General features: G+C 36.2%; 1 protein-coding gene across 1 annotated transcript in view; it reads right to left on the bottom strand.

Annotated features, from left to right (window-relative positions):
* CTNNA1 (catenin alpha 1) overlaps positions 1 to 12,556 on the bottom strand; it is a 164,005-nt gene that overhangs the window by 140,953 nt on the left and 10,496 nt on the right. The window contains exons 2-3 of the mRNA XM_063085832.1: positions 2,875 to 2,981; positions 1,301 to 1,496 (exon numbers count right to left, since the gene is read on the bottom strand). Coding sequence (XP_062941902.1) covers positions 1,301 to 1,496; positions 2,875 to 2,979 — 301 coding nt within the window. The 5' untranslated portion in view covers positions 2,980 to 2,981. The remainder of the gene's footprint in view (positions 1 to 1,300; positions 1,497 to 2,874; positions 2,982 to 12,556) is intronic.

The following is a 12,556-nucleotide window of genomic DNA, read 5'->3' as shown; positions in this document are numbered from 1 at the left end:
AATTTTTATTGTTCTAAGCCACCAAGATTGTAGTAATTTATATACGGCAGCCCTAGAAAACTAATATACCCACTGATCTAGTATTATGGAATTTTAATAATTTTATCATTTGCAGTGGTAGATATATCTATTTAAAGTCTGAAAATTGTGAAAAATATTTACCATTAAAGGTTTTTAGTTCACAAATTCAAAACGATAATTAGAGATATCTTCATCTAATGCATTGCCCCTTTTTGGGGTGCTGTCTCAGGGATGAATTTGACATAAGACTCCACTGGACACTTTGCTGCTTGGTACCAGAGCTCAAATGAGGTTCTCCCAAAGGCCAGTAAAGCACCTATACATAGTAGTGGCTCAATTCACCTTAGCTGTATCTAACGGACTACAAAAACCTACATCTTGTTGAAGTCTTCCCGCTGCAACAGAAGTCTAACACAAAACTACAGGTTTCAAGAAGTTTATCTTCCAGACTTAAAGTTGTTTTTTCATACTTGTTCCATAACAATGATAACAATTGTGGATTACCATTTCACTTTTTATCAATTCTTAGTTACCCAAAACACTGAATTCCTTTAAGAATTCCTTAATTCCTTTAAGCCCAGACTTACTTATGTCAAATTCAAACAGTGCAAATACACATAGCTGACTTAACATACCAGTCTGACAGAATAGGACAATTTCTGTGGTATTTTCACAGCGGCTAGATATTTTTCCATTTTATCACCCCATGTCTTCAGCATGAACTAAAAAAGGTATCACACAGATAACAGGTAAATTTCTTCTTTTTTTTTCCCCCAAAAGATGACCGTAAGGGGATCTTAACCCTTAACTTGGTGTTATCAGCACCATACTCTCCCAAGTGAACCACAGGCCAGCCCTTAAAAGGTAAATTTCTGTCCCATCTATCTCCTATCAAATTGTGTTAGAACATTTCTAACACTTAACTATTCCTTGAAACACACAAGAGAAATGGATTCAGACTCTCCAAAGAGTTGTCCCTTTTGTAAGCATTTCTCCTGATTAAAAGATGAGTCAGGCTGACCAGTTAGCTTAGTTGGTTAGAACGTGGTGTATCTGATAACACCAAGGTCAAGGGTTCAGATCCCCATACCAACCAGCCACCAAAACAAACAAACAAAAAAAAAAGATAAGCCAGTACAAGTTAATATATGTCTGATAACTGAATACTATAAGTTACTGAGCAACTGGCAAGCATGAGAATGAGAATACTGACCACAGAAAGTTTCCTTCAAAGATTGATTTTAAAAAGTGATATATATAAAAAGTGATACTGACTTACCTTGTTTTCGAACATCTTCCACAGCAGCCACAAGCTCCTCCTTGAGAAACTGACTCTCCTTTGCAATTTTATCCCCCTTCTCCAAGAAATTCTCAGTTGCTTGTTCAACAGATGCAGCCAAAACATGGGCCTTCTTAGAACGACCTCTTTTCTTATTAGAGGGCCCCTTACTATTGGTGTTTACCAGGGTTGTAACCTAAAGTTTCATTTTTAAAAATTAAACTTCAGTCAATTAAAAAGCAAACAGAAAAACTAACATCCTTAAAGACAGTAATAAGTTATTCATAAAAAAATGAAACATCACATTTATGGGATTCCGCTAAACAGTAACACAACACTGTCCATATTTAAGATATACAGCAATGATACTATATTTTGTATACAAAATAATTAAGCTTTCTCAATGTGCAAGATAAAAAACATAGTACATATTTTAATTCTTCAAATATAATCATTATGTTTTTAGTTTTATTTTGCAAATTAAAAAATTAGAGACAAGTTAGATGTCTCTATTAGAGGTTATAGACAAAGATGTTCTAGTAGAAGATATCTTCTACTAGAGGAAGTTCCAGAAAGAAGTTAACAATGAATTTAGCTTTACCCAGAGGACACATTTTGCAACTGTTTTCAATCTCTGCAAAATGTTTAAGATAACTTGCTTATGAAGTCTTTTCACAGTTTATTCACACAAATCTCAGCAGTTAATTAGTAAAGTCCCTTAATAAAGAAAATAATGATTGCCTAAAGAACTTACTGTGATAGTGCTTTATAAGTCCTAGAACATTAACCATCATTATTAGTATGTATAATACTAGATGATCTGTAGGTTGAAGATAGATAGAAAATTTCTCACAGTGTAAATTTGCCAAACAAAAGACCCACTGAGGGCTATAGCAGATGGGCTCCAAGGAAGTAAATATTCCAGAGTCTTACTCCCTGCTCCACCCCACATATAAAGTACTGGTTTATACTTATGAGCAGGAAAGGGAGCTTTTTAAAAAGATAGCATGTACCACTAAATCTAATTTTCTCTCTCTCACATAACCATAATACACATAAACTGTACCAAAACACTAAAAGTACATAGGCAATTGCTAACAGTCAACAAAATGTCATCACATTGTGATACTTATATTTGTAACAGGACATACCAAATCTACACCCTCAAACTGAATTACCTACTAATTAATTCTACACAATGAAAGGTGTGTTAAGCAGAGTAAGGAACCTTAACAATCCAGGTTCCATGTCCCATCTTTCTCAGGTCTCCCCTTTAAAGAAGGGTGACATATCTACAGAGTTCGAACATTTGGGAAGTTGTACTACATACAATTAACCCCTGTTACTGGCAATAAGACTGAATAAAACAGCAGCTGCTGCATTCTAAATGGTTAAATAAATCTATGCATCAATATCTAACTACTAGTGGAGCCAAATCTTCTAAGTACTATCAACTTAAACCCAACTACTCAAATTAAGACTTTGAACTAAATAACCTTGCTTTTGGGTTGTTACCCAGGCCCACTGCTTTAGAACGACATTACAACAACATATCTGTGTTTTCAGATTCTTACCTGTGTAACAAGAGGCTCCAATAGTCTTTCAACTGCCAGAGTCCTGATCTCTAGACTTTTGGGGTCCCATTTGAAGTTTATGTTGCCTGTATGGACAGCAGTCATTTCTAAAAGAGAAATCAAAAGCCAAAGTCAGGTAAACATCAAACACAAATATGAAATTAAGTGGGAGAACAAACCTCCTTCTTAAGAAGTGTTATATAAGGAAAGCTATATTCACCACAAAATGAAAAAATTCTAACTAGCCCGCACGTGAGGCCCAGTAACTCTTACATCCTCTTGTATTTTGAGTTTACAAACACTAGGGATACTACAAAAGGGCATTCCCAAAGACAGAGAACTCTTCTCTGGCACCAAGATATTTCTACTTCCAGTTTTTCCACCCCACCTTTAGAAACAAGATGAAAAGCTAGTGAATAAAGGCTAATTTAAGAGAAATTTCTTCAGAAGCTAATACAGAAGATCCTGATTTTTCTTACTCCACAACATTTACATTTCAGTATTATCTAAAAGGTAAACCTCACCACATTTTTTGACGGATTCTTAGAGGCCATCTTGTCTTATTCCATTAAAACATAATGCTTAAGTCTGCTGTCCTCTGCACCTACAGCTATTATCACTCATAACAAGAAGAAATTTCAAGTTGCACTTAGTCAAATATCACTGTATTAGTGTCAAGGGAAACTTCCATTAGACAGAGGCTTTAAGACCAGGGGGAAAAAAACTTCAACAAAAATAACAAGTAGTGTTTCCTTTTAAAAGTACTGCTTTCAATAATAAAAGCGGGGGGCGGTCGGGGAGACAAGAAAGGCATGTAGTTGAGGTAACACTAATACCAACTTCCATACAACAAACTATTGATAGTTTTAGGGTTTGAGGGAGGGGGTTGGCAGCTGGCCAGACTTGACATTGGTGTTTTAACACCAGGCTCTAACCAACTAAGCTTACCAGCCAGCCCAGTTGACAGAAATTTAAAACCTTAAAAAGGTATATTCTTATAACCAGAAAGTCTACTTCTAGAATTTTATTCTAAAGGAAAAGTTAAGGTGTGTGTAAAAACTTGGATACAATCATGTTCACAACAGCACTATATACAATTATAAAAATTATAAACTACCTAAATTTCAACCAAAAGATAACTGAATAAACTGTAAACCAATCACACAATGGGATTCTCAGCTACTCTTAAAAAAACATTGTCAAAATTTAAAAAAAAAAAAAAAATTAAAAAAATTAAAAAATAGCGTTGTCAGAGCCCAGGTCTTTATTTCTATTAAATACCATTTCCCATTAAAAGGTACCATGGCTCCTTGGAAAGGGGGCTTATTACAGGTCTGAGGCATCCTATTGTACATAAAGCAAGTAAGGGCACAGGCTCATAAGATATCAAAAACACACAAGAACCAAGGGCTCCGACTGGCCAAATTTAGGACAAGTTGAGTATCAAAAAGAATAGTCCCAAGGTCCATGGTTCGATCTCTGTACCAGTCAGATGCCCACCCCCATCCCCCAAAAAGTTAAAAAGAATAAGACTGTAACTGCCTATAACTAACTAACTAACTAAATATCCTTATGCCCACAGGGATCCTCAAAAGAAAAGACAGGGGGTAGAGAGTACTATGAATGTATAATAGAATTAGGAAATGACCATTTTGCAACCCCCACTGTAATAACTGATTCAGGCAAGGATTATCAATAGATGTTAAAGTTAGGTGAAAGGCTATTGGGGAACAGGATATTTGTAAGGTGCCAAAAGGTTACCTGATGGGTTACTTAACAAAGGGCAAGAAATATCTTTACCATGTTGAGATCTAATGGTCACCCCCCCTAAACAAATAAACTTAGCATTGCTTAATAAAGAGACACCTGATATTATGTGCTTCCTAATATGATGAAATATGAAGTACCCTAAATCACCTATAATGTATCTTGATGGAAAAAAAAGTTTTAAGTGTTTAACCAGAGTCTAATGAAGCCTCTATGAGGGGTTTGAAACCTTTTTTTATGCCACAGATCCCTTTGGCAGTCTTGTAAAGCCTATACACCAGTGCTGTCCAACAGAAACAGAATGTGAGCCACATATGTAATTAAAAATTTACTAGTGCCACATTGAAAAAGTAAAAATAGGGCTGGCTGGTTAGTTCAGTTGGTTAGAGCACGGTGTTATAACTCCAGGGTCAAGGGTTTGGATCCCCTTACCAGCCAGCCGCCAAAAAATAAAAATAAAAAGGTAAAAAGAAACTGATAAAATCAATTTTAATAATATACTTTACTCAATCCAACATATCCAAAATATTGTCATTTTAGTATGTAATTAATATTTTTTAAAGTATTAGATATTTTACATAAGTACTAAGTGTCTGAAATCTGGTATGTATTTTAACAGTATGGCACATCTCAATTCAGACAAGCCACATTTCAAGTGCTCAGGAGTCAATATGGTTACCGACTACTGTACTGGACAGTGCACATACAGATTCTTTTTCAGAATGTCTTTCAAATGCATGAAATATAATTTAAAGGATTACAAAGAAAATACATATATTGAAATATAGTTACAAAAATATTTTACAAACAACGAAGTATGATAAAGTAATATATGTGCTTCTTTATTAACACATTAAATAATATCTGACAAGAGGTCTAATAACTATTTTAAAGTAATTATAAACACACACATTTTTTTCAAGATAGCATATTGCCATTACTGCAGGTATGAAAAGCACTGAGATTCCCACTGCAACAAAGTTACAGGTATGGGTGAAAACAGTTTATTGTCTACATTAATAATAGAAGGAAATGCTAAATTCCTGTTAGTGTGTGGTAAAAACAAAGAAAATTTTTCCAATCCAAATTCACTGATTCTAGTTAAGAAACTCTAATCTAGACTAAATTTCAACTTTATAGAAAATACAAGGGATACAGAAACATGTTAACAACATCATGAGAAAACGAGCAAATCCAGAATATAGAGCATTCTACAAGACAACAAGGGCTTAACTCTTCAAAAAGTCAATAAATAGGGGAGGGAGTGGGAAGCCTATTCTATACTAAGACTCAAAAGGCATGAGAATCTAATGTAATATACATGTATCTTGGTTGGATCCTGATTTGAAACAAACAAGTCTAAGACATTTGTAGGAAAACTAGTAAATTTTTAATATTTATTAAATATCAGCTAATATTATAGTACTGCTCAATTTCTCAAGTGTGATAATGGAATTGTGATCTTATTTTAAAGAGACGCATGTTGAAATATCTAGCAGTGAAATATTAAAATGTCTGAAACTCTCATCTCAAATGGATAAGCAAAAGTAAAAATGTATACAAAGAGAAATCAAAGAATTATGAAAAAAAAAACTTACAACTGTTGAATCCAGGTGGAGGACATATGGGTGAATGTTCACAGAATTATTCATTTAACTTCTTTGTATATCTGAAATTTGTCATTTTTAAAAATATGGAAAATCTTGCATAAGTTTATGGGAAAATGTTCAAAATACCTTGGGTATGGAAAGTGATTTGAAAACAATCTGAAGTATAACTGCAAGGAGAAAAAAGATACCTGTATGTATACACCAAAATATTTACAGTGATATGATCTCTAAGGATTGGAGATAACCAATTATGAGTGGTTTTAACATTCTTCTTTTTTCTCAACTGTATTTTCTGATATTATAAAACTATACAGGTATTTAGAAAAGATTTTTGTAATTAATAAAAGTAGAACCTTTATTTTACAAAATGTAAAGAGAACAACAGAATCGAAAGGCATGCTTGATCATCTTAATTACTTTGAACTTGTTTCCTTGTTATAAAATAATACTACCAACTACCACCTTCTTCAGATGGCTTTTGTGAAGATTAAATTAGATGAAACAGATTATGATCCACTGAATTATATGAGTCTATGCTAACACAAATAAAGGAGAAAAAAAAAGTTCTTCTAAACAACAGAAAACCAACTAATAAATGTAGAAGAAAAATCACGTATTTAGAAAAATCACCATTTAGGAACCATCATAGGAATATGATTCAAGCAAGAATCATCAAAGAATACTAAACCAAATTAAAGTTTACTGAGGAACCAAATGCTTACAGTTTCTCATAATAACTCCCAACAGATTATTTATTTATGACAATGGGGGGAAATAATTACTTTACAGTACAGAAACAGACACCAAGTGATTAAAATTAACATCCCCAATAAGGGGACCAACTGACATCACATACCTTCTCATACGATGCATTGAAAATACATCACTTCTGTGGTACTTCCTCTCAAAATTACATAACCTCAATCTAGTCACGAGGAAACATTAGACAAATTCAGAGTGAGGGATAGTCTACAAAATAACTAGCTGTAGTCTTAAAAAATGTCAAAGCAAGGAAAAACAAAGATAGACTGTGAAATTCTTCCAGATTAAAGGAGGCTAAAGAGACATGACAACTAAATAGTGATTCTGGATTGAAATAGCACTGGGAGGAGAAAAAAATTGAGACAATTGATAAAATCTGAATATGCATTCTGAATTAGATAATAGTATTGTATAAGTGTTAAACTCCCAAATTTTTATGGTTATCTTACGGTTGGTTATACAAGCATCAAAAGATTCTAGAATTACTGGAGATGGAGGGGGGTGATGCCAAAAGGATTTGGATTTGGCTAATCTGGTAATACAAAATGTCAGTTTCCAGAAAATTTGTTTCATTGCAGGTGGGCAGATTTGCTCTCTACACTTATGTCAGGCCAGTACTTTGGTTTTCTGAAGGTCATTTGTCCACTAAACCGATCAAACCCCTCCATCAGCAAACCTCAGAAGATGGAATGCCCTAGAATGCTAAAGGGCTGACAACAGCTCAAGTAAATGTCACCAAATGTCACAGATAAGACAGTTCAGGCCAAATTATTTGCCCCATTGATCCTGTGTATCCTAGCATTCCATAGACATTGCATCAACACAAATAAAATAGAGAAACTTTCAGGATTATAGAAGGAGGGAGTCAACAGGTAACTTAAGTGAAGCTAGCTACAAGTGGACATTCGGGTACATGTAATCACATTTTAGTTTAATTATTAAATAAGTACAATATACAGTAGTCCCCCTTTATCCATGGGCAATATGTTCCAAGACCCCCGTGGATGCCTGAAACCATGGACAATACCAAAGCCTCTGTGTGTATTTGTGTGTATACCATGCACCAATTTCTTTTTCCTTCACAATTTCACAAAAAGAAGATTCATTCTCACCTTAGCACTTACCAACCTCGGCATATAATTTTTTTTCTTTCCTTATTAAGAAGAGAATTTTCACCTTTTCACTTAAAGGAAGCACTTTACAGCTTCTCTTTGGCATATCCAAATTGCCAGCATCACTACTCCTGCACTTTGAGGCCATTAGTAAGTAAGGGTTACTTAAATCCAAGCACTGCGATATCATGACAGTCAATCTGACGGTCAAGACGGCTACTAAGTGACTAACAGGAGGGTAGCATGTACAGTGTGAATAAACCGGACAAAGGGATGAGCAGGACAGCGAGAGATTCCATCACGCTACTCAGAACAGTGAGCAACTTTAAACTTATGAATTGTTTGTTTCTGGAATTTTCCATGGAATATTTTCAGACCACAGTTGACTCAGGGTTGGGCAGAGGACTACTTAAATTCACTTTCCCAAAGAAATACACTCTTCCATTTTTCTTGAAATAAAAAGCATTCTTGGTTTTTCGTTTTCCTAATTTTGATACTTTGGGGTACAAAATAATTTCACTTTTTAACTAAAAAAAGATAAGAGTATAAGTATAGTAATGAATTGCAAATGACACCTGGCCTCTCCAGGTCAGGGGAGACCACAGGGAGGAGGGGCCGGGACTGCAAAATCAGAAAGATTGAGCCCAGTTGCTCATCAGCTCCAGGCAATCTTTATCACACAGACCCAGGGTTACCAGATCATCTGATTTTTCAAGAGAAGCCAGAGAGTGTAGATATTTTACATGAAATCTCTCAACTTTAATGTTAGCACAATTTCCAAAAAATTTTACCACCACGTAGGATAAACAAATATGTCTGGATAGTATGTCTGCCCTGTTGGTCACAACTTTTGCAACCTCCAAACAAGATTCTCCCCTAAAATCTTTTCTAGTTCCAGAACACCACATCCTCTTAAGTGATGTCTCTGAGGAGGTTTCCTGTTTCCCCCATAAAAATTCACCAGACTCAGGCCTCCACTAAAGGGTTTGTTAAAGCAAAGGATTCAATAACTCACTTATGTTGAGAAACTTGATGTAAGAACCCAAATGCCCCAAGGGATCACACCGAGGAATGTAAGAACCCAAATGCCCCAAGGGATCACACCCTGATCACATAAGTCCTTCTCGGCCACACCCCATCATGGCACTGGTTGCCCTTCTCTTCCGTACTCTCCTTCCCGCCGGCGCGAATCACACACCAATCAGCTCACCCCAAGCCCCATGCGGTATGCTAAGTAGGGATTGTATTTTAAGCCAATCAGCCTTCCCTAAAAGCCCTATATATATGTGTGTGTGTGCCGCCTAATAAGCGAGCTTTCAAGACTTTCAATAACCATGACGGAAGCAGACTGCCTAGTGCAGCATCTTTAATCAAAAGCCCTGCCAAAAGTGACAACAAACATTATTAAACTATACTATGGAGCCAAAGTTATGCTTTTAGTGACCACAACCCTAAAAGGACTTCAAAAACTAAAAGTAGAGAGCTTAAAATCTAAAGAGAACATGTTCCACTGGAAAGAACACAGGCTTCTGGTACCAGCTTGGTCACTAACTTATTCTCTGACCTTGGCTAAGTCATTTCTCCTTTCTGGATCCTCAGTTATGTCACCTATAAAATGAAAGAACTTGAATTCTATATTTCAATTCCTTACAGCCCTGAAATTTTAGTGCTCTTTTTCATTTGTTATCTCTCAACGGGCTTTAAATTGTTTTATGAAACTTAATTAATTTTCTCAGGTTTAGGATGTGGTCTTCCTAGCTATATTTTAAGTTTAAGGATATCTATGCTTACGTTTCTTTATATCCCTTAAATTGCTGGCAAGGTGCTTTAAGCAGGGCAGACACTGTATTAGTTGAACTGCATTTGTGCAATCTAACTTGAAAATATTTACAAGCCTACCAAGACAGAGCTCCTGCCTTAATCTTAGTCATATCTTCTGGTTCTCTACAAGTAATGGTATTGTTCAGAGTAGCTAAACAACAAATAACTTTTAAACTCTTGGCAGTTTCTAGTTTTCCAATTAACTTACAGAGCACTCCTTTGCAATATCTATTACAAAACCTACTAGAGCTAAGCCAACCCTAATGAATTACAGCAACCTTAGGTTTTTCCCGGAGGGATCATACTTAGTGGAACCAAATAAAAAATTAAGCTATAGTTATTCAGTCTTCATTACCTTATATATGGCAATCCTGGCTATAGAGCAAAAGCTCACTATAAATTCAGAACCTAACAGAGATGCAGTCCTTTCACTACCAATCTTTACGATAGAAAGAAATGGAGAAGTGACAAGGTGAAAATAAAAGCATAGTTCCATCAGAACAAAGAAGGCTGATTGTTGGCAAACTGCCTCATCTGTGCAGAGCTACATACCTCCTCAAAAGACATTAAACGTTCATTTACAACAGAATGGCCACATCATTCTTAAAATATGTCTGTTTCAAAGCTTTAGACTATCCTTACCCACGCTATTCAATGCCAATTTTTTTTTTAAAGCAAGGTTAAGTTAATGAAATGTTAGGATGGCTCATTTAAATGCAAATCAGGAAATTTAGAAATTAAAAGTACCCAAAGTAACGTTAACTGTCACACTGCACAAGATATAGAATTGTGGATTGCTCAGTGCTGTCAGAGGTATGCCAGCTTGCATCTGTATTAAGCAGAGTTAACACAGCTGTCAGAACCTCAACTCTCAAATCTCCTGGTAACTGCTAAAAAAAAAAATTCAAGGTAACACTTAAGATATACTCTGAAAACCAAATCCTGCCTATTTATCTAAATCCTCCCTCCTTTCCACGCCCCAAACCATTCACCTTCTTCTAAACTGTAAACTAGTTGGGAGCTGAGGGAAGGGGGAAGAAAATAAGACATAAAATGCAGATGGTCCAAGTAAAAAAGAAAACTTGTTTTTCCCCCCAAAATATAGTCTCTTTCTGACCACAATTACAGTATCATCATCCTAAAAAATTATTAGTCTTGGTCAAACCTGAGAGCCAAAATATAATCAGAGTAAAAAGTTTCCCATCTACTGCACAGTAACTGGATTAAATGAGTCATCCCATCATTTGTATATGATCAACCCATCACATTAGGCACTTATATGGCACACTCCACACTGTAAACTTGGAAGGACAGTAACTACTTGGATACTTGACTAGATCTCTAAAAAATAATAACAGTACTAAAACACTTAAGTCACTCTTATTTTGTTCCTTTTATTTTCAGGAGGACACCAAAGAGGAAACACAGGGAACAGCTAATGAAAAACTGCCATGCCATGCCACAAGCATCAGGAGATATACACTGATAAAACTGTGAAACAAAGGACAAAAGGTAAACATGACAAACAATATTCAGTCAACCATTTAGCCACTCAGCAAATATTTAAGTGCCTTCTCCATACAGGCACTATTCCAGACATCAATTAATAAGACAAAAAAGGGGCCGAGCCCGTGGCTCACTCGGGAGAGTGCGGCGCTGGGAGCGTGGCGACGCTCCCGCCGCAGGTTCGGATCCTATATAGGAATGGCCGGTGCACTCACTGGCTGAGTGCCGGTCACGAAAAAGACCAAAAAACAAACAAACAAACAAACAAAAAAAGACAAAAAAGGACCCTCTTCATGAAGCTTACACTGCAGAAACAGCTTAAGTAAGTAAACAAAGATGACAGTATCAGTGCCAGAAAGAAAATTAAGCAGAGTAATGGTAAATGAAATTAGGTAGGGTCCTTAGACGGCCTTTCTGTCTTTATAACATTTGAGCTGAAATCTGAAAGTCAATGAAGAATCAGTCAAGTGATCCGGAGGAAGAGCATTCGAGGCAGAGGCAACAACACAGAGATGAGGCAGCATCTTAGTGGACTAGCTAAAGAGAAGGCCAGTGTGGCTGGAGCAGAGCAAGAAGAGAGGTAAGAAATCAAGTGAAGGAAAAAACAAAAACAAGCTCCTGAGGTGAAGTGACAGTTTACTATACGGACCAGGTATCTATGTTCATTTACTTAGCTTCCATTCCATTATGCTTGAGACCACTAACAATGGAAGAGTGCTGAAGAGAAAGCTGTATTAAGTCCTCATAACAGACAACTGATTATGGATGAACAGGAAGTCCCTGTTTCCACAAGAGACTGGATGACTCTCTGCACTGGAGGCACAAGAGGAAAAGAGAGACAATGGGAAAAAAAGTTTGTTTGTTTTAGAACAATGAACTAAAATGTGGAGAAACTTTTCACACAGCTAAAAATCCACAGGAAAAGCAAAATACTTCAGACTGACCTCTACCAGTTATCCCAGTGAAGGTGGAACCTGGCCAGATAATGCCTTTACCATCAGAGCTCCACTTCCACAAGTCTGCAGGACCTCTCCATGCACTCAACTGAAGAACTCAGTTCCTCAAACTCTACCAACTCCCAACCAAGCATCCTCCCCTACAACT

This window comes from Cynocephalus volans, chromosome 2, assembly GCF_027409185.1.
Source record: "Cynocephalus volans isolate mCynVol1 chromosome 2, mCynVol1.pri, whole genome shotgun sequence".
NCBI classification, from domain to species: Eukaryota; Metazoa; Chordata; class Mammalia; order Dermoptera; family Cynocephalidae; genus Cynocephalus; species Cynocephalus volans.
Note: the sequence above shows the minus strand (reverse complement) of the source record. Positions and strands in the feature narration are given on the sequence as shown.